The sequence below is a fragment of the Ruditapes philippinarum genome, unplaced genomic scaffold (genome assembly GCF_026571515.1).
Source record: "Ruditapes philippinarum isolate M1 unplaced genomic scaffold, ASM2657151v2 ctg106_1_1_1_1, whole genome shotgun sequence".
In the NCBI taxonomy this organism is placed as follows: Eukaryota; Metazoa; Mollusca; class Bivalvia; order Venerida; family Veneridae; genus Ruditapes; species Ruditapes philippinarum.
In genome coordinates, this window is record NW_026860622.1 from 153,382 (window position 1) to 177,003 (window position 23,622).

Below are 23,622 nucleotides of genomic sequence, written 5' to 3' on the forward strand. Positions count from 1 at the left end.
AAAAAGGCAATTTACATCTCATTGCCATGTCCAGATATTACTATTTAACACCCGAGTCAAGGCTCTATTATTGCCTTGAATATTTATTATGTACAAAGAATGTTACTGTTTATGCCATGATAAATATATAAATAAAGCCTTGTGTATTCAGTTGTTGTGTTAGTAATAACCAGTACTCCGCGGTGGATATAAATTCAACGAATTTGCTTGTTTTTTAACGGATTGTCTTCAAACTTGAACAGAACAATCTTTTAGGATAGACCTTTAAGTAAGCCAGACAGTCTTTGACCTTCAATCATAAATCACTTGAACTTGAAGGTCAAATTATTGAAATTTTCTTTTTTTGCTTGTAACTGGCTATAACTTTGTTATTAATGAATGGATAAGACCTTCTTGAATATCAAACTCAAATTAACCTTGGCTCATTAATGACCTTGACTTTGAAGGTTAAATTATTAAATTTTCACAGATTTTTGCCAGAATTGACTGTAATTTGGTAATTAATAAATGGATTATCTTTATACTTGGGCAAAACAATCTTTTGGCTGTAGCTTATTTAAAGTACAAATGACTACGGTAAAATTTCCTTGAAAGGGAATGTTTATCTCGCCATGTATCTATTAACAAGCAGTGATAGTAAACAATTGATAGTAAAACAAGTGCCTGGATAATGTAAAATTATAAGTTCAAAACGGCCAATAGTTATGTCAAAATCTCTATTATAAATAGAGTAATGAACCTCCTATTATGCTCTCAAATAAGTTTGTTCAGTTTCAACCCATTCCTTTCAGTAGTTTTGGACTTTGGAGTTACCAACTAACACGCAAATACGTAACTAAAATGTGACACCAAAGCCGACACATGGGTGAATACAATTACTAAGATCTCTCTTTTCTTCAAATAGTCGAGCTAAAACAAGATATTTAGTCAATCTTTAATCATAACAGGTGATATTTTAAATGATCAAACAGGACACCATAGAAACAGACAGAAAGTCAGTAGCGAACTTGATATCGCAACTCAGGAGTAAATTTAGTTATAAAAAAAAAATAAAAATAAAAAAAAATAGAATGAATTGGATGTTTATTTTATGTAATTTTGGATTTCACCATTGAATTTTTTTCCACGACACTGACAGTTGTTCTGAAACTCTATCATTTCTTGTATAACGTCTGACATTCTATTAGAAAACAACAACATGTCCCCTACAAAAAAAAAAAAAATCAACGGCCACTGCATTAAAATGTGAATAAGGAATCTTAACAAAGTTGAGGTCCATTATCTGTTATCCATATAACATTGAAGTAATACATGTCTAGTGCTTGTTTCCATGTTGATAGACATAATCGATTTTAGTAAATATGACTTTCTTTTGAAGGCAGCCATTTTAACATTGTTAATAATGAAAAAGAATTCTGTCGGACGGAATTAAGTGTACAAAAATTCTGTGCAAATACAATTTGCACCCACCTTGAACTACCAAAATTTTATAGGCTATGTTAATATTTTCTAAAGTTTTATATTTTCAACAAGATCATACTACATTATTTTCCGTTAGATTTATTTATTATTAACTGCATATATTAATTTATTCTGTTCTTTACATTTAATCGTTGTATAAGTCAGATACAGGTACTCCTATTTTCTTCAAAAGTGTCTTCTTACAGTCATAAAGAAAACAGTTTGCTTGGACAAACAACAATTTATCCATTGGCTTCGACTCGGACAATTGTTGTTTGTCCTAGCAAACTGTCTTCTTACACTTGTAAGAAAACACTTGAAGAAAAATTGTACTGTATCCATTATATAAAAAGATATCAGTTTGAAGCTTTATGTGCCATATTATTACCACTAAGTTACAAGAATTACCAGTCTTTATGATTTTACACTTACAAAAAATGTTGCGGAAACTGAAAGTAGGAAAAAAAAAAAGCTCTAGGGTCTTGAAGTTCTGAAATTGTCGCGGTTATAATGAGAGACAGTGATAATGAGGAATCATTTGAAGTCCTGATGATCTCATTATATATGTCATACATTCCATGAAGTGTGCTCTAGAAAAGAAATGCTAGTAATAACAAGTAGACTGTTATTTTGATGAGAGTTTATAAAGGATAAAGTTTTTCCTATAAATACAGGATTTATTATGCCCCCACAATGTGGGAGCATATAGCGTTGCACTTGTCGTCCGTCAGTCCTTTTGTCCGTCTGTCCGTATGTCCCGAAATCTTGTTAACGCAACTCCTTTTAAACCGGATGGCAGATTTTGCTTTAACTTACAGGGATGAACAACCTTAATGTGTAGATGGTAGTAAAGGAAGGAATTTTCGCTGCGACCAAATTTAACAGAATTATGGCCCTTTGTTGATTTTTTCACCAGATACTATGTAGAAATTTTGTGAATGCAACTCCTCTTAAACCGGATGGCAGATTTTGCTTAAACTTACAGGGATGAACAACCTTAATGTGTAGATGGCAGTAAAGGAAGGAATTTTTGCTGCGACCAAATTTAACAGAATTATGGCCCTTTGTTGATTTTTTCACTATATACTATGTAGAAATTTTGTGAACGCAACTCCTCTTAAACCGGATGGCAGATTTTGCTTTAACTTACAGGGATGAACAACCTTAAGGTGTAGATGGTAGTAAAGGAAGGAATTTTCGCTGCGACCAAATTTAACAGAATTATGGCCCTTTGTTGATTTTTCACTATATACTATGTAGAAATTTTGTGAATGCAACTCCTCTTAAACCGGATGGCAGATTTTCCTTAAACTTCCAGGGATGAACAACCTTTATGTGTAGATGGCAGTAAAGGAAGGAATTTTTGCTGCAACTAAATTTAACAGAATTATGGCCCTTTGTTGATTTTTTCATTATATACTATGTAGAAATTTTGTGAACGCAACTCCTCTTAAACCGGATGGCAGATTTTGCTTAAACTTCCAGGGATTAACAACCTTAATGTGTAGATGGTAAATAAAAGAAGTAATTTAACAGAATTATGGCCCTTTGTTGATTTTTAGTTTTCAACTTGTGGCACATGTAGTCCAAAAAATATTTGACCTAGAGTCATAAGATTGACAGAACAGTGGCGTGTGGGGGCATCCTTGTCCTATGGACACAAATTTCTAGTTTTCATCGAGTGATGTGAAAATAAATGTTTTATGGGTGGCGTTAGCCACTAGTGAAATATAATAATTTTCATACCACAAGATGAAAATATATCCTGTATTTGTAGAAAAAATTTGAATTTTCTGTTTATTATATACATTTTTCTCATTTTTGACAAAACAGTTTGAAAAACTTTCTCTTTTATTTTAGTAGTCCGGCAAGTACGGAAAATATATTTCATTGCTGTGAAAAATAAATTTTTTTACAGTGAAAATACGTAAATTCGCATTTTATTTCATCAATATTTCATATATAAGTATATAATAAAGAGTAATATTACTAAAAATAAGCATTTAACCCTTTACCACATATATACGCGAAACAACGCACTTTCGACCCCCCCCCCCCTTTTTAGGCCTCAAATAGTGAAAAAATGTCCTATTTAGGCCCCAAACAAATGTTTTCGTTTGAGAAATGTTGCTTAAAAAAATGAGCACTTTTTCGGCGCCGCCCCCCATCCAAAAGATACATCAGGGGGTTGCCAGAAGGGGGATGTGCCCCCTTCTGTAAGGGGGGTTTGAAGGGGGGCGGAGTCCCCCTCATCGCCAAGAAAATTTTGGACTTGTGAGAGGCTAAAAATGACCCCAGGTCGATCATAATGTAACGTGTAACCAATGCTGAAAAGCCTTTGACTCTATCTCAATCCATTGAGAAGTTGCAGCACTTTGAAATAAATTTTGATGGAAAAAATCGAGGCAAAATAGTGATTTTTGGCAATTTTGAGATGTCCCCTCGTTGCCATGGTAACAGGAAATTTAAGACTGAGCATGTCGTTACAAAGGCAATGGTCCAGTCAACATTTGTGCCAAGTTTGATTAGTATTGAAGCATTTTTCATAGTTTCATAGCAGTTTGAACTTGTAACAGGAGGCTTTTCAGTGAAAACGGCCATTTTTCACAATATGCTCATGGGGGAAAGGGTTAAGAGGCACCTTTATTTAGTAACAAGAGAGTATTGTTACATTAATACTAATAATGCACATTTTGTAAGTAGCATAGCTTAAGTTTCAAGAAACCAGATTGATTTCCAATTTAACTTAGAAATTATAAACAATATAGTGCATCATAAAAGTTATTATTTCAGTGCAATCTTATCAAGAGCTGGCAAGCAGTGCTGCTGTTTGTGGGAATGGTTTCAATGTTGAGCATGCTCTCCACCTTCTGTATCTGGCAAATGGCAATATTCAAGTAACATTTTATTTTTCTTGCAATGTGAAAGTAGGAGCAAGAGTTATATATTATTTTTAGCACTGAATTACTAGTTTTTGTGATCACAATTCATCTGTCTTTCCATTAACTCTTACTTTTAACAACATCTCCTCATAAAGAGCTAAAACAATTTCATCCAAACTTCATAGAAATGTTCCTTTGCTGTTCATCCAAAGAATTTAATTCCATGCAGAACTCTGATTGCCATGGCAGCAGAAAGAAAAAACTTAAAATATCTTTTAAAAATCCCAAAGAGATAGAGCTTACATATTAAGCATGAAACATCTTCTAATGGGTGTCTACCAAGTTTCTTCAGATAACAGCACTGGAGTCAAAATTGGCCTCACCTCATGGTGTTAGTGATTTTCCTTATATGTATAAATTAAAAACAAAAAAAAAGTCTTCTTTCAAAAAAAAAAAAAGAGCTAGATCTTAGAAATTTGACATTATATATCTTTTTGTGAGTGTCTACCAAGTTTGTTCAAATATTAACCTTATAGTAAAAACCAAAAAAAAATTTTCTTTCCCTGTTGTTGGAAAGTGGTTATTGCTTTACAGAAAGTTGCTTTGCAGAGATTATACTACATGTACAAATTTTTATCACCTGAAAGAGATATTTTGAATACTCTAATTAATAATGAGGATATACATGTAGCTGTTATTCTACCAAATGGTTCCAAGTAATAGCAATATAAATGAAATATGCAACTTTTCGTTTTCTTTTTTAGAAAGCAATGCTTATGTTAATGTCAGGGTCTATAAAGCTACCAACAAGTCACAGTGTTATTACCTACAAATATCAGGGTAGGTTTTGTTTACACATTATACACATGTATTTGCCCAGTTTTCAAACTGACAAACATTTGAAGTAATCAGTAGCAGTATTAAATTATTGAAAGGAAACATTCATTGTCATTATGAATCTGTGCTCAAGAAAATTTAGTATAATACCAAAGCTTACCTTCATAATAGGTCCCTTTTAGTTTCAGCATTTTATCTTTGTATTGCTATAGGTTCAGGCTAAGTTTTATTCTTTTTGACTTTGCTTTCTTTTCTCAAATTTACATAGTAAATGTAAACAATTTAGCCATTATTCCTATAATATTTTGAAATTGGTGTATTTGAATGTTTGACAATTTAATGAATACAATGTTACAGAATCTGATGTTTGGACAGCAGAAGAGATTGATAGATACACAAGAGCAATATTAACTTATGATAAAGATTTCTTCCGTGTGTCCATTGATGTAAGTGACATTGCAAAAGAGTACTTTTTAGCTCACCTGTCACAAAGTGACAGGGTGAGCTTTTGTGATCGCTTTTCGTCCGGCCTCCGTCTGTCCGTCGTCCGTCCGTCGGTCGTCCGTCCGTAAACTTTTACTTTAAATGACATCTCCTCATAAACCACTAAGCCAATTTCATCCAAACTTCACAGGAATGTTCCTTTGGTGGTCACCTTTAAAAATTGTTCAAAGAATTTAATTCCATGCAGAACTCTGGTTGCCATGGCAACCGATAGAAAAAACTTAAAATATCTTCTTTTAAAAAACCCAAAGAGGTAGAGCTTAGATATTTGGCATGAAACATCTTCTAGTGAGTGTCTATCAAATTTGTTCAAATAAAAGCCCTGGGGTCAAAATTGGCCCCGCCCCAGGGGGTCATTGATTTTCCCTATATGCATATAGTAAAAACTTAAAATATCTTCTTTTAAAGAACCTAAAGAGCTAGAGCTAAGATTTTTAGCATGAAACATCTTCTAATGGGTGTCTACCAAGTTTGTTCAAATAAAAGCCCTGGGGTCAAAATTGGCCCCGCCCCAGGGGGTCATTGATTTTTCCCTATATGCATAAAGTAAAAACTTAAAAAATCTTCTTTTAAAGAACCCATAGAGCTAGAGCTAAGATATTTAGCATGAAACATCTTCTAATGAGTGTCTATCAAGTTTGTTCAAATAAAAGCCCTGGGGTCAAAATTGGCCCCGCCCCAGGGGGTCATTGATTTTTCCTATATGCATATAGTAAAAACTTAAAAAACTTCTTTTAGAGAACCCAAAGAGCTAGAGCTAAGATACTTAGCATGAAAGATGTTCTAATGGGTGTTTACCAAATTTGTTCAAATAAGAGCCCTGGGGTTAAAATTGGCCCTGTCCCGGGGGTCATTGATTTTCTTTATATGTGTATTGCAAAAGCTTTTTAAAAAAATCATCTTTGAAAAAACCCAAATAGCTAGAGTTTACATATTAAGCATAAAACATCTTCCAGTTAGTGTCTTCAAAATGTGTTCAAATAAAAGCCCTAGGGTCAAAATTGGCCCTGCCCCGGGGGACATTAATTTTCCTTATATGTGTATAGCAAAAACTTAAAAATCTTCTTTGAATAAAAACAAATAGCTAGAGTTTAGATATTAGGCATGAAACACCTTCTAGTGTCTTCAAAGTTTGTTCAAATAAAAGCCCTGGGGTCAAAACTGGCCCCGCCCTAGGGATGCCGTTGCTTTTAACTATATGTGTATAGTAAAAACTTAAAAAATCTTTTTTTTTAAAAACTCAACGAGCTAGACCTTAGATGTTTAGCATGAAACATCTTCTAATGGATGTCTACCAATTTTGTTCAAACAAAAGCCCTGGGGTTTAAACTGGCCTTGCTCTGTGGGCCTATATACAGGTGAGCGACTTCAGAGCCATCATGGCCCTTTTGTTTATCGTTTATGAGATCGGTTTTAGCGAGATATTGGTTACAACATACATAATTTCGCCGTCCCATGCGTATTTTTCAGAATTTTAACGAGGTCACTTCATTTGCACTTCGTCTGCATCAGTTTGTCACCTTGAGAAAAACAATGATGACCAATGATAAAGGTCAACTAAGGAAGAAATTATTGACGCGGGATATGGGTCGAGCAATTAGCGATCAAATGTGTCAGCCTTGTTTTGTCAGCGCTCCTTAAGGTGACGAAATGTCATCATTGAGTGATTAGCACAAAGGGAGAGGCTAATTTCTTGCGATGTTATTCGGTGTTCGTGAAAAATGCACTGCGTGACTTTTAAAAACGAATTTTAAAATGTTCATATTTAATGAAGAAACACACGCGGTTAAACGTAGGTTGTGTTTTCATGTTTTGTTTAAATTCTATGATAGCTAGATATATTTATATACATGTATATTTAAATAAAACAAAATGTCTGATTGCAAAGAGTTACCTCCCATTATATACTTTTCAAAAAGGATGCACGCAAAAGTAGAAATAAATGATGCTCGACGGTGTAGGATTTCTCAATTTGAATTGTCCCGGTTATAACGAGACCCGGTTATAACAAGGAATCATCCGAAGTCCCGACGATCTCGTTGTATCCCGAGTGCACTGTATATCAAAATTATTATTTAGTTTTTTTGAAAATGATATTTAATACCTCAATTAGATAACACATAACAGTTTCTGGAACTAAAATAGCTTTCAGTGGTGAGCTTTTGTGGGTATTTTTGCCGCCACATTAAAATTTTAGATTAACCCTTGTCCATCCGTCCGTCCGTCCGTTCTCTTTTGTGTCGCCCATAGCTCAAAAAGTATTTGACCTAGAGTCATGAAACTTTACAGGAATGTTAATCAGCATGTGTAGTTGTGCACCTGGTTATTTTTGTGTGGATTTATTTAGTATTTTTAGAGTTATTGCCCTTGACTTAGTAAAAATTTGCAATTTTGCAACTTGTGTCGCATGAACTCAAAAAGTATTTGACCTAGAGTAATGAAACTTTACAGGAATGTTAATCAGTATGTGTAGTTGTGCACCTGGGTATTTTCGTTTGGATTTTTTAAGTGTTTTAAGAGTTATTTTGCCCCCACTTGGTAGGTGGGGAGGCATTTAGATTTACCCTTGTCCGTCCGTCCATATGTAAGTCCTTCCTTAAGTTTTCTTTTGTGTGGCACGTTGCTCAAAAAGTATTTGATCTAGAGTCCTGAAACTTAACAGGAATGTTGATCAGCATGTGTAGTTGTGCTTCTGTGTATTTTCGTGTGGATTTATTTAGTATTTTTAGAGTTATTGCCCTTGACTTAGTAAAAATTTGCAAATTGCAACTTGTGTCGCATGTAACTCAAAAAGTATTTGACCTAGAGTAATGAAACTTTACAGGAATATTGATCAATATGTGTCGTTGTGCACCTGGCGTTTCGCTTGTGGATTAATTATGTTTTGTAAGAGTTATTGCCCTTGACTTAGGAAAAATTTGCAATTTTCAACTTGTGTCGCATATAGCTCAAAAAGTGTTTAACCTAGGGTCATGAAACTTTACAGGAATGTTCATCAGCATGTTTAGTTGTGCATCTGGATATTTTCGTGTGGATTTATTTAGTGTTTGCAGAGTTATAGCCCTTCACTTAGTATAAATTTGTAATTTTCAATTTGTGTGGTGCGTAGCTCAAAATGTACTTAACCTAGTCATGAAACTTAACAAGAATGTTGGTCAGCATGTGAAGTTGTGCACCTTGGGTTTTGCTTGTGGATTTACCCAGTATTTGTAAAGTTATTGCCATTGACTTAGTAAAAACGGATTCATTATGTTGTGTTATTTGTTCTTTGAGTGCTTGACTTAGAATCAACCAAGATTAATATTCAACATCACTGTGAAGCTTTGAACCTGGGATTTAGCATGTGGATTTTTTTTCAGTTTTGTTAGAGTCATTGCCCTTGACTTAGTATAAATTTGCAATTTTCAACTTGTTCATTCATAGCTCAAAAAGTATTTGACCTGTACGCCTGAAAGTTTACAAGAATGTTGGTCAGCATGTGTACTTATGCACCTTGGGGTTCGCTGGTGGATGTAAAGTTCTTGTCCTTTTCTAGTACAAGATTTTTAGTTATCAACTTGTTGCACCTGTAGCCCAAAAAAATATTTGACCTAGTGCCATAAGATTGACAAAACAGTGGAGTGCGAGGGCACCTGTGCCCTATGGACACATTTCTAGTTTTCCTTTTATTAGTTATCCAAAATTTCTTTAACTTCCACTTACTATCAAAGTTGCATGTCATGGCAAGAGATGTTTTTGTATGTTTGCAATCATCCTCTGTAATTAAATGTGCTGAAGAAAAAAATAGTTAGTATGAATATTTATCAAAATAGTAAGGAGGTTGATCTCAAGACAATTTATTTTACTAAAAAGGTAAAGACGAAATCAGTACGACAATGTGTTCAGTTTTACTATCTCTGGAAGAAAGTGCTTGTTGATGATCACAAGCGACTGAGAGCAATACGACGACGCAGAGAGCAAGACTATAACCTACGTTCTACAAGGCAGCAACAGGGTATAGATACCCAGGACGTAGGCAATGATGAAAATAAGCAAGTTGAAGAGGGCCAGACTGGTGATGATGGTGATACAAGAGAATTAACAGGAGATGAAGACTCACTGTCTGAAGCCAGTACATTTTGTGGAACCTTTGATGACCAAAATGTAAGGATAAAATCAATTTGTTTTATATTTTGCCCACCTAAGCATGCTTGAAGGTGATTTTGTATGATAACATAATGTTTGTTGTTATCCACAATTTCTTTAAACAACAGATATAGTCATATAGACTATCCAGTGGTGTGTATGTCGAGATATTGTATAGTTTCCTGACGTAAGGTAATCATTTATGTGACCATTTTCACAAGACAAAGATTACTTTAATGATGTTGATATCTTAATTTCTACGCTTCCCGAAGGGAGAGCATATAGTCACAGCCTTGTCTCTCCTTCTGTCTGTCCATGCATACATTTTGGGTACTTAAGTGGATACAGGAATGATTTTCTTGGATGTCATTCATTCTGTAATCTCTTAGGTGGCTATGTTTTCTCTTTTGCCACAAAAGAGAAAACATAAGGACCAATGGGGGAGAATATTAGAGTAGCGACCTAAGTGTCCAAATCATAGTATATCCATCTTTCCGTCTGTCTTTTAGCATTGTCTCTACTAAGTTATTGTTCAGGGTCATAGCTCTTGGGTGGTCATAGTTTATCCCTTTATGTACATAGCAAACAGTTAAAAAATCTTCTTGTTTTAAAGACCATGGGCCAACAGTTAGTTTTCTTTAGGGTCAGTGGGTCAAAGGTTAAGATCACTAAGGTTATGATCATTAAAACCTTCCCCAAGTCATAACTTTAGGGTATTTAATACCATTCTGTCCTCAGGTGAGTGCTTTAAGGTCCGTTGTATAGTACTTTTAATTAAATACTATACATTTTTAAAATGATGTAAACTGTAATTTTTAGTTATTAAAGAATCAATATTCAAGCAAGAGGTATATGTTTGAATATTCATGAAAATAACTTAAGACTGGCTTAAAGGTGCACAATTTGAAAATATAATTTAATTTTTATTTTAACATTAATTATACAGGCTGCAGTTGGAATAAACTATGGGAAAAGTTACAGGCAGGATATATTGGGTCATATTGCCAAAGAAAAATGAGATGTTGGCAATATTAAAGACCCTTGCACCTTGTATTACAAGGTATAATATGATATCATATGTTTATATAGGTAAAAGATCTTGAGACGGAAGAGAGTCTGGAATTACCTGTGAGAATTCCAAGTCCAGCTCGCACTGCTTCACCATTATCATTTACTTGTGATTACCAAGATTGTAATTCTGTAAGTCATATTTCATATAATTCTCTTAGATTATTACAAATTCATTTTAATGATCATGTTCAATTTCGAGTTAAGACAGGAAGATAAAGCACTTTTTTATGCCTCCACCATATAATGGCTGGGGCATAAAGTGTTACCCTGTTCCGTCATGCCGTCCTTCAGTCATTATGTCATTCCATCATCATCAGTTTACGTTAATTATCTTAGTAACGGTTGCACGCATTCAAATCAAATTTGACATATGGATATGTCATGAGAAAATACAGCTCAAGTTTAAATTTGGTTATGGTTTGATGATTTTTGGCAGAGTTATGCCCCTTTTACTTTGAAAATAATATGAAATTTTCAGTTTCCGCTCATTATCTCCCGAACGGTATAACACATTCAACTCAAACTTGAAATATGGATATTTCATGAGAAAATACAGGTCAAGTTTGAATTTGGTCATGGTTCGATGATTTTTGGCAGAGTTATGCCCCTTTTACTTTGAAAATAATATAAAATTTTCAGTTTCCACTCATTATCTCCCGAACAGTATTACACATTCAACTCAAACTTGAAATATGGATATTTCATGAGAAAATACAGGTCAAGTTTGAATTTGGTCATGGTTTGATAATTTTTGGCAGAGTTATGCCCCTTTTACTTTGGAAATAATATGAAATTTTCAGTTTACGCTCATTATCAACATAGAGGATATTGAATGAGTGTAGGTTTAATACTAAATTTGTTGAACGAGTTGAATAAAATCATATTATGCGAGCCTCTGGTAATAAATAATATTGTTTTATTCAACGAGTTCAATAAATTTAGTATTGAATCTACACGAATATAATATTCTATTTATCACATATTTTATATAAGAACGGTAAACTTTTATCAAGAGTCATTTTTCATTGATGCGCCTATAGTGTAACGCTAACATTAGCGCGCTTTAAACGCTATGTTTATAGCGCAAATGACGTGACGTCAAAGTGTTATTACACTAGTGTAATATCGTCTAGTGTAATACCGTTTTTATTAAATGGCTTTATTACACTCCTGCGCCGCGGTTTATGTGATAAATAAAGGTATTACATATTCATCTCAAACTTGACATATGGATAGGTCATGAGAAAATACAGGACAATTTCGAATTTGGTCATGGTTCAATGATTTTTGGCAGAGTAATGCCCCTTTCACTTTGAAAATAATATGAAATTTACAGTTACCAATCATTATCTCCCCAATGGTATTTCGCATTCAACTCAAACTTGACATATGGATACGCAAAGGAATGTGCAGCTCAAGTTCGAATTTGGTCATGGTTCAATGATTTTTGGCAGAGTTATGCCCCTTTCACTTTGAAAATAATATGAAATTTTCAGTTTAAGTTCATTATCTCCCCAACAGTATTACACATTCACCTCAAATTTGACATATGGATATGTGAAAGGAATGCCCAGGTCAAGTTAGAACTTGGTCATGGTTCAATGATTTTTGTCAGAGTTATGTCCCTTTCACTTTGAAAATAATATGAAATTTTCAGTTTCTGTTCATTATCTCCTCTTGGGTATTACACATTCAGCTCAAATTTGACATGGATATGTCAAAGAAATGCGCAGGTCAAGTTCGAATTTTGTCATGGTTCGATGATTTTTGGCAGAGTTATGCCCCTTTAACTTTGAAAAAAAAAGGAAATTTTCAGTTCCCTTTCATTATCTCCCCAACAGTTGTATATATTCACCTCAAATTAAAGATATGGGTATGTCATAAGAATGCATTGGTCAATTTCGAATTTGGTCATGATTTGATGATAGCTGACAGAGTTATCCCTCTTGAACTTTGAAAAAAGATATAGAAATATTAAGTTTCAGTTCATTATCTCCCCAATGGTTGTACACATTCAACTCAAATTTGACATATAGATACATCTTAGGAATAAGCAGTTAAAGTTTGAATTTGGTCATGGTTTAATTATTTTGGACAAAGTTATCTCTCTTGAATGTTGGAAAAAAATTTGAATTTTCAGTTTCAGCACTCATACTTTTGTGGAAATGTATGTAGCCACTATTTTTTGCTACAAATATGCAATATGCAATTTACAAAAGGTTAACACTGAATAGTTTCAGTGCCTTGAACTTTGTATAAAAATGGTTTGTGTTAACATTGAATAGTTTTAAGGGCTTTGAACTTGAAATGAAAAAAATAATTTGTGCAAACAATTTTGGAACTAAATATTATAACATATGAAATTTTGGCTGCATGCGGGGGCATCCGTGGCGTGACGACTCATTTCTTGTCTGTCTTTGACCCATTTTTATGCCCCCGAAGGGTGGCATATTAAAATCGAACCATCCGTTCGTCAGTCAGTCTGTCCCACTTTATACATATAGACAGTGGTGGTCGTGTCTGCTCTGAAACTTCAGTATGCATGAAAGGATTCTAATTTTTCTTTCATATATAAAATAACCATAGATGTATGGTATGTTGCAAACAAGACTTGGGGTTTCTACAACTAAGGTCAAGGTCAGTGTGGGGGTTCAAACTTTGTCATTTTTTATGTTATATAAATATAGAAGGTGGTGGTCCTGAAACTTCAGTATGCATGAAAGGATTTTAACTTTTCTTTCACATATTAAATAACCATAGATATAATGTGTGCCACAAACAAGACTCGGGTTTCTACAACTAAGGTCAAGGCCACTGTGGAGGTTCAAACATGTTATATAGATATAGATGGTGGTGGTCGTGTCAGCTCTGAAACTTCGGTATGAAAGGATTCTATATATAAAATAACCATAGATGTACGGTGTGTCAAGGTCACTGTGGGGGTTCAAACTGTCAATTTTAATGTTTATATACATATAGGCAGAGATGGTCTTGTCTGCTCTGAAACCAATATGCATGAAAGGATTTAATTTTTTTATTTCACATATAAAATTATCATATATGTATGATGTGTTGCTCTTAAGACCCATGTTTTTACGCCTTAGTTCAAGGTCACTGTGCGGATTTAAACTTTTTCAATATTTATGTTATATACATATAAATGGTGGTTGTTGTGTCCGCTCTGTAACTTCCATATACATGAAAGTTTCAATTTTTATTTTTTAAATATAAAGTCACCATAGATGGACAATGTGTTGTGAACAAGACCCAGGTTTCTTTGTCTAACTTAAAGGTCACTGCTGGAGTTCGAATTTTGTCAATTTTTACCCCCACACTAGCATGTAATAGGTGGTTTATAACGAGAATCCTTCGGGGGCATTTGTCACTTTCTGTGACACTCTTGTTATTACTTAAAATAAATTTGCATTCGGACATATATTGCTCCAGTTTGTTAGTCAACGGTCATGGATACTCTACTGGGACCTGCTTGAGGGGTATTTGTGTGTTTCAAAAGACAGGTCTTGTTTATGAAATATTTCTGTTTAATACTGATCTATATAAAGAATACAAGATAGAGTTCTTTACATATTTTTAGAGTTTCTCAACAAAAGGGGCTCTTACAGCTCATGTAAAGATCCATGTCAAAGTAACCAAACCACTGTCAGCACAGCTTTCAAGGTATGAGAGAAAACCCTCACCAACACGTTCACCTGTGCAAACTGAGCAGCAGGAGGAAATGTTTCCGTGTAAATTATGTGGCAGGTATGTTGCTTTGAATTTATTAATCCTTTAATGTTTTCACAGGAGGAGACTATATACTTTCAATTCATATGTAATTTTGTTAACTCAAAGAAATCTGGATACTGTCATTAATAAAAAAGTATTAAAGCTAGGTTGATGATACTTAGTGTGGATAGAGAGATTATGCACATCATTTTGATCTATATGCCACCAGATCTGCGATGCTGTCGCATATAGCAATTCACTTGTGTGTGTGTGATTATATAGTTAACTTGAAAAAAGTTTTTTGCTAAAAACCACGAGTCAAATTTCACCCAATCTTCCCAGGATTGTTCCTTAGGTGAAGGGCTGCCAAACCTGTTCAAAGAATCGATGCCATGCAGATATCTGGTTGCCATGGCAACCAAAAGGAATAATAAGAAAATAATGAAACAAAAATCTTGTGAAGAATCACAAAGCCTGAAGCATAGATATTTTGCATAAGACATTGTTTGGTGAACCTCTGCCAAGATTGCTCAAATGTCCCGGACTTCCTTGAATGTCCCGGAAATTAGATATCTGTCCCAAAGGCGTCCCGGAGATGATTTTTATGCCACCGCAGCATCTGCGATGCGGTGGCATATAGCGATTCACCTGTGTGTGTGCGTTTGTTTGTTTGTGTGTGTGTGTGTGTGTTATATAGATTATATAGTGAACTTAAAAAATCTTCTTGTGAAAAACAAACCACTAGTCCAATTTCAACCAAACTTGGCAGGATTGATCCTTGGGTGAAGGGCTTCCAAAGTTGTTCAAAGAATTTCATTCCATGCAGAAATCTGGTTGTCATGGCAACCAAAAGGAATTATAAGAATAAATTTAAAAAATCTTCTTGTAAAGACCCAAAAGGCCTAGAGCTTAGATATTTTACATTAGGCATTGTCTGGTAGACCCTTACCAAGATTGTTCAAATTATAGCCCTGGGGTCAAAATCGGCCCCGCCCAAGGTCATTGATTTTCACTATATGTACATATAGTAAAAACTTAAAATATCTTCTTGTAAAGACCCAAAAGGCCTAGAGCTTAGATATTTTGCACAAGGCATTGTCTGGTTGACCTTACCAAGATTGTTCAAATTATAGCCCTGGGGCAAAATCAGCCCCGCACCGGGGGTCATTGATTTTCACTATATGTACATATAGTAAAAACTTAAAATACCTTCTTGTAAAGACCCAAAAGGCCTAGAGCTTAGATATTTTACATTAGGCATTGTCTGGTAGACCCTTACCAAGATTGTTCAAATTATAGCCCTGGGGTCAAAATCGGCCCCGCCTGAGGGTCATTGATTTTCACTATATGTACATATAGTAAAAACTTAAAATACCTTCTTGTAAAGACCCAAAAGGCCTAGAGCTTAGATATTTTGCATAAGGCATTGTCTGGTAGACCTCTACCCAGATTGTTCAAATTATAGCCCTGGGGTCAAAATCGGCCCCGCCCCGGGGGTCATTGGTTTTCCTTATATGTATATAGTAAAAACTTATAGTAAAAACTTTAAAAAAAATTCTTCTTGCAATTGACAAATGCTAGAGGTAAGATATTTTGCATGAAACATTGTGTAGTGAACCTCTAACAAGATTGTTTAAATTATAGCCCTGGGGTCAAAATTGCCCCCTGGGGGTCATTGATTTTCAATATATACATATAGTAAAAAATCAAAAAATCTTATTGTTTTAGGTACAAGGCTTAGAGCTTTAATATTTGTTAAATGATATCATCTATAGGTACCAGGCTCGACATTAGCGGTGGTCCATTGGTCCGAGACCGCCTGATTTTGGAAAGGACCACCTAATTTTACAGGCAATTGGACTGTTTCACCACTTGAATTTTCCAAATGGTGCAGGGCTCATCTGGGAGAATGGTTATTTGGTCTAAAAACGTGTTCTATAATTGTTGTTTAAAACCATTTCTCCGTTGTACAGGTATATGTTCATTCATCTCATTAGTTCAAAAGATCTTAAGACATCTATAACTTTTTATTAAGGTAGCTCGCTACTTTCCGACCCAAATTTGACAATATCTCAGATCTTGATGATTTTTGGTATACAGACATGTAGATATGTAAGCTTTACTTCTGCAGCATTATTTTATAAATAAACAGCGTTACTATGACGTCAAAACGCCCTCTATCGGTGGCGGCGAAATTGCGTCTTTTTTATCAATAAACCGGTCTGTTCTTATCAATTTTCATCCGATTTCCTTCATTTTAATTTTATAATGTTCAGTAAATGTATGTCTTTGTAACGATGCCTTTCTTGAACATTTGCTTAATACTCTGCGATTCTACGTTATTTTCCCTCACGTTCTGACGTCCATATTTGTTGCAAATATCGCGCGATGTCGCAATAAAAATTGTGAAATAATAAAAAAACAACACGGTGAATTTTGCTATAATTTTCTTAACATGTAGTGAAGTCATAAAAGAAAATATTTATGCAATAAAAATATAGGGTCAACGCGTAAGATATTTTGCTATTACAATTTGAATTTAAAATAAAGGGTAAGTAAAACGTAATGATTTTGGTGACGTCAAATATTTTTCTAAAGGAAATTTTCACGACTTTTTCGATAAATATCATACTGACAGGAATAAAAATGTGTGAAAACCATCAACAACAATAGTTTTTAGACATGTTCCGTAAAAATGTTTTTTTAAAAGTCCTGTCAGATGCCTGCTTTTCGATGAATATCTTCAATTATATGCATGTACCATAAATTAGGGTATAACTGTCTGCAAAAGTTGGTATCAATCTCTGAAAAACTGCAACGAATGGATATAAATACCTCGAGGACTGAAAGACAATTCAGAATATTGAAAGATATAATTAAAAGGCCACCTAAGTGGAAATTATAAAAACATAAATTTTGCAAAGAATGTCAGAAAAAAAGAATGAAAAGGCTGGTGCAGTCGCAATGTAATCATGTTATGTGTATGTCGGTACAACATAAACTTCCATGTTATCATATTTATCATGCAACTGCTATTGTAACTGCCCGATAACACTTGCCTGATAATTATTTTTGATATCAGGTCAGTAACCTGATATCAAAAATAAGCCCCGCCCATTTTAACGGACTTTTTTTCAATTGCTTATATTCTCATTTTCATCAGCGTGTGAATTATACAATGTAATCTCATACTCCTACAAGTCCTGATTCAATATGCGATATTTATTTATTTATTAATTCGATTTCAATTACGAATGAATTAGATAGCGAATAGTTAAGCACCAAGTCAATAAAGTGACGTCATAATTTATATTGCAAATGACATCATCGATGTTTACGTCATACTATACAGAAACAAACAGGCTAGACGATTTTCTTTGAGAACTTGTATTTGTAAATGTTTACTTTATTGCGCCGGATTATTATTTAATAAGTGAACAAATTGTTTCGTTTAAAAAATAAGAGGCATGTTTGTGTAGCTTGTGTTTGATTGCCGATTTGACTTTTGTTTGATTGAAATTATCGTGAACTTTTGAATTTGACAATTCACGACACAAAGTGCAGTAAAGTTTATGTGATTCTTAGGGATATTTTGGATCGATGTTCAAAGGTAAGAATTTTATCGTGTTACATTCTGTTGTATCTTTAATTGCAGGAAACAATCTCGAGTCGAAAGAAAACATGGCCGCCATTTACAAATTCTAAGTTTCAGGGGCGCAGGAATTTGTTTTTCAAGAATTATTTCTTTGGACAAAAATGCCCCTTTCTACGAAATTCGCTATTTAAAAGTAGAGTATTTTGTAATTTTGGCAGTTTTTATGTGTAACATGATAAATAGAAAAACATGCTACTGTCTTTTGATATCAATTTTATCAGGCTTGACTGATATGGGCAGAAAGGGCTCGGCAAGCCTCGCCCTTTCTAGCCCATATCAGCCTCGCCTGATAAAATTGATATCAAAAGACAGTAGCATGTTATTCTCTATGTAACAATTTTGAATTCTATATATCAGTTAGTAGGAACAGAGACATAGATAACATCTATGTCTCTGGTAGGAAATGAATCAAATTTACGTTTCAAAAATATATGATCAACTGGAAGTAGCAACGATTTGTACGTAAGTCATGATTCACTTGTAGTCTTAATTATATTATAAAATCTAGCAGACATTTAATTCAAAGTTTTCTATATGTATAAAAATTTTTTTATTAACAGCCATCGGTTATTCTATTTTCTCTCGCAGCTAAATACCCTGCACTAAGCGTGAGACTCAGATTTAAAGCAGGAATCACGCTCTCATGCTATGGCTTTAATTTCTCACGTATTTCACATAATTACAGATATTCTAATTTATTTTAAACAGCGGACTCGCGGAATGCGTTTACTATAGCATCTTTGAGGCGACCTGAAGCCGTGATCATTTCTCGATTAGAGGCGAAAGATCCGTTGATTTATTTTGTATGTCCAGAAGCGGAGAATTGTGCATATTAAATACAGATTCCCTTGTATTGAAGGCGATTATGTAGGATTCTCAATTTGTGTGATTATGGTTGTAGGAGAAGCTCGTTTTTTTATCTGCACATAATGCAGTGCTATGTAGAGCCTATGAAATGAACTATGCATTTTATGTTTTATATCTTCTTATTTTTTAAATATTGGGTTTAACGCCGCTTTCAACAGTATTTCAATTATAGCGGAGGGAATTAAACGAAACCAGTGTTTCTCACAGTATCAACTCTTTGGAAATGAATGACAGGAGTCCGAGGTGGACCTTGAAACATTTCATACACAGTAAACAATTCTAAAGGATAATCTATTAGTACAATACGCAATCGTGTCCCGAATCCATACCTTCCGAATTCAGCGTAAGACCACTTTACCGATTACACCGTGGCAACAGAAGAAAACCTGATTATGATCTCCCTTAATAAGGGAGAAGTCCATTTTATTGCTAACATCATAAACACGTGTTTTTGGTGTGTGTTTTGAGGTTGTGTTTTTTTCTTTATTTTTTTATTTTTTTAGTCCCCTACCGGTTTAACCGGAGGGGACTTTAGGTTTACCCTCCGTCCGTCTGTCCGTCTGTCTGTCTGTCCGTCTGTCTGTCTGTCTGTCTGTCAGTCTGTCAGTCCGTCCGTCAGTCCGTCCGTCCACAAAACTGGATCCCGCGATAACGCAAAAAGTACTGAAAATATTTTCATGAAACTTGATATATGGATAGATGGCAGTATGGAGATTATGCACGTCTTTTTTTTTTCTTCCTATGTTGAAAATTCTGGTTGCTATGGCAACAAATAGTCTGAAAATATGGCAAATTTAACACAAACTGGATCCAGTGATAACTCAAAAAGTACTGAAAATATTTTTATGAAACTTGAAATATGGGTAGATGGCAGTCTGGAGATTATGCACATCTTTTTCTTTTCTTCCTATGTTGAAAATTCTGGTTGCTATGGCAACAAATAGCCTGAATTTCAAGATTTCTGATTTAAATTTTTCAGCTTTTTCACTATATGTTCTTTATTTCTTAAGGTGTTTACTTCAAACTTTAAATATAAGTTTCTGGTCATCAACCACATCATATGTGACAAGGTTTATAACTCTAGCACAAAAAATTTCAGTATTACCTCCCTTGAACTTAGATTTTTTAGGGGAAAAAATGTTGTCTTTTTTAAATAACTTCTTTATTTCCTAATGTATCTACTTCAAACTTCATATATATGTTTCTTATTATCACTCGACATTTTTGAGAAGGTTAAATACTCTAGCAAGACTATTTCCAGAATTATGTCCCCCTGAACTTAGATTTTTTCGAGAAACTGGTATTTTCACTCCAACTTCTTCATTCCTTATAGGATTTACTTTAAAATCCCACATCGTAATAATATGACAAGGTTGTATAAACATAATTTCCTTACTAAGCATGGAAACTTAACACATTACTGTGATATAGACAAACTTATTTTATTATGTTTTGTGGTCGATATTTTCAAATTCAGACTTCATCCTCAAATTCATTATAAATGGCAATACACAGGAGTATATGACAATAAAAGAACTTTTTGAGGGACCGGTAGGGGACTACTGTATTGCCCGCAATACTATCAAATGCTTGTTTATTTTTGTTTTAAAGCAAACTGTAGTGTATTAAAAAATGAACAAGATAACGTCAACATAATACATTATTCGTATTCAGTGGTAACAAAAGTTGCACAAGTTATTTAATAATTATATTTTGTATTTAATTAATATATACAGTGTAACCTTTACAGAGAAATGCCCTTTGTTGCCTAGAGTGGTTGCTCTACAGAGGTAAAATGTAGTGGAACTCTTTAGAAATAAATTATACTTTGAGGGCCGCTATGTTATACTGTAATGAATAAGCGGTAATGAATCCGAGTTGAGTAATGGTTATATTGGGTGTTTCACATTCGAGTCTGCAGTTGCGAATATGCTTATATATTTTTTTATTCAGTATGATTTTGCTTCAAAAATAGTTTATAGTTTGTCACATAAGTGCTCATTTTCTAATTATCATGACAATTCAATTAGATTATAATTATATAATCTATGTATTGCACAGACTTAAAAATGGTAAGCAAAAATAAAAATGAAATACAGGTTTTTGTTTCTTGTACAGTTTGTTTTTAAATATTCTTAAAAGGACTCCACTTAGGTTGAAAAGCCAACACATAACATTTGAATTTCTTACATAAATGAGCTGGGGCACTTTAAACAGAAATATATGCGAAGATAGTTAAGAAATATACTTTGGAATAAATTGAAAATCGTATTTTTATGCTTTTGTTAGCCCGATTTTGGTGAAAAGCGTTTAAACGCTTTTCATTTTGAATAATTATTCTGGAAAAACGAAGTGCGCGAATGCTCTGAAATTTTGAACAAATATTAATGGTCTAAACCTACATCAAATGGTACATATATCTGGAAAAATATTTCCAGTTCCATCATGTCAAAAAACCTCAGTACATATTTGAATTTTATTTCTGAATTTTATTTATCACTTATTTCGGCACATTTGTATATATGCATATCTATTTTAATTGTATTTTTACGATGTGTTTTGACACCGAGGATCGTCTGCCTTTATGTGATTTTATGAAAGTGTTTAAAGGCTGAATGTAACGTAAAATGAATATTCAACGGGTATAAGCTAAGCGACCTAAAATTCTTACTTCATTCATACAGCAATATGTGAATCTTATTTTTTGCGCTGAAACTAGTTAATTTATATAATGATATAACACTTAAACAACATCACATTATAAAATTAGAATTAAAAGATGTATGAGACTGTGTCCTGCAAATTAGAAAAGTATTTAAAAAGGCATTGTCAGATTAAACATTGTAAATGTGCCCATCTAGCGCATGCTTTCAATGAAAAAAAATAATCAACAATTTAAAAAATATATATTTCATCAAGTCCCTGTGTTGTTTATACTTACTATCGTAATGTGTGACATAAGAAAATTGTTATTTGGTATTATTCTTTGAACTCCAACATCTATTAACGTCACCAAAATCATTACGTTTCACTCACACTTTATTTTATTTTAAAACAGTAATAGCAAAATATCTTACGCGTTGACCCTTTATTTTTATTGCATTAATATTTTCCTTCACTATCTCACTACACGCTCGGAAAATTATAGCAAAATTCACCATGTTGAATTTCTTTTATTACACTATCTTTATTGCGATATTGCGCGATATTTGCAACAAATATGGACGTCAGAACGTAGAGGAAAATGACGTAAAATCGCAGAGTATTAAGTAAATGTTAAAGAAAGACATCATTACAAAGACATACATTTACTGAACATTATAAAATTAAAATGAAGGAAATCGGATGAAAATTGATAAGAACAGACCGGTTTATTGATAAAAAAGACGCAATTTCGCCGCCACCGATAGAGGGCGCTTTGACGTCATAGTAACGCTGTTTATTTATAAAATAATACTGCAGAAGTAAAGCTCACATATTTATATGTTTGCATACCAAAAATCATCAAGATCTGAGATGTTGTCATATTTCGGTCGGAAAGTAGCGAGCTACCTTAACTCGCTAACAGTGTAGTTAAAAAAAGTAGAAAATTATTTTAATAATAAATGATCAGAGATCCATTTTTTTCTTATTTAAAGTACTTTAAAAGGTTATAAATACTTTGTCAAAAATAAATAAATTTCAATAAACAAGCATGCACATGTATAATAAATCTGTAAGGAAGATAAGCTCATTTATAATGTAGGAATTTTTCAGTTTATCATTAATATTTCATTGTTTCAAAGACAAGAATATAATAACTTAATAGTTTAATTAAAAATGTTAATCTATAAAAAGCAATTATTATTCTTAAAAGATGTAAGAGGAAACAGCAATGAGTATTTGAATAACAGTAAGGAAAACAAATGGTTTCACTATTCCCTAACCTGAGTTGCGGAAGAAGTCACTTAACCGAAGTATGAGTACTGTTATGTATTTTTCGCTGAGATAATAAATACTAAATAGGATTACAATGACTTACTATCTGATCTAAGATTGAAATAGAAAAAATACATGTTTTCTTCAGTTGTTATAAATCTAATAATAGATATGTCTCTGTCACCAATTTTAAGTGTAGTTCTTCTAAATCTGAAGTTTCCTTAAAAACAAATGAGTAAAAAAAAAGATGGATCACCTGTGTTCAGAAAGGACCACCTGAATTTTGGGTCCAGTGGTCCGGCATACCACCTGCTGAAAAAGTTAGTGTCGAGACCTGGGTACTCTACCAAAGTAGTTCAAATTTGCCTCTAGAGTCAAAATTAGCCCCATCCCAGTTTTCCTTATATGTATATAGTAAAAACTTAAAAAAGTCATCTTCTCTAAATTTACAAAGGCTAGAGTTAAGATATTTTGCATGAAACATTGTGTAGTGAACCTCTAGCAAGATTGTACAAATTATAGCCCTGGGGTCAAAATTGGCCCCACCCCTAGGGGTCATTGATTTTCACTATGTAC

General features: G+C 33.7%; 1 protein-coding gene across 1 annotated transcript in view; it reads left to right on the forward strand.

The window, feature by feature from the left end:
• LOC132712816 (uncharacterized) overlaps positions 1-23,622 on the forward strand; it is a 107,280-nt gene that overhangs the window by 73,094 nt on the left and 10,564 nt on the right. The window contains exons 14-19 of the mRNA XM_060695252.1: positions 4,255-4,358; positions 5,108-5,183; positions 5,538-5,626; positions 9,537-9,827; positions 10,899-11,009; positions 14,476-14,642. Coding sequence (XP_060551235.1) covers positions 4,255-4,358; positions 5,108-5,183; positions 5,538-5,626; positions 9,537-9,827; positions 10,899-11,009; positions 14,476-14,642 — 838 coding nt within the window. The remainder of the gene's footprint in view (positions 1-4,254; positions 4,359-5,107; positions 5,184-5,537; positions 5,627-9,536; positions 9,828-10,898; positions 11,010-14,475; positions 14,643-23,622) is intronic.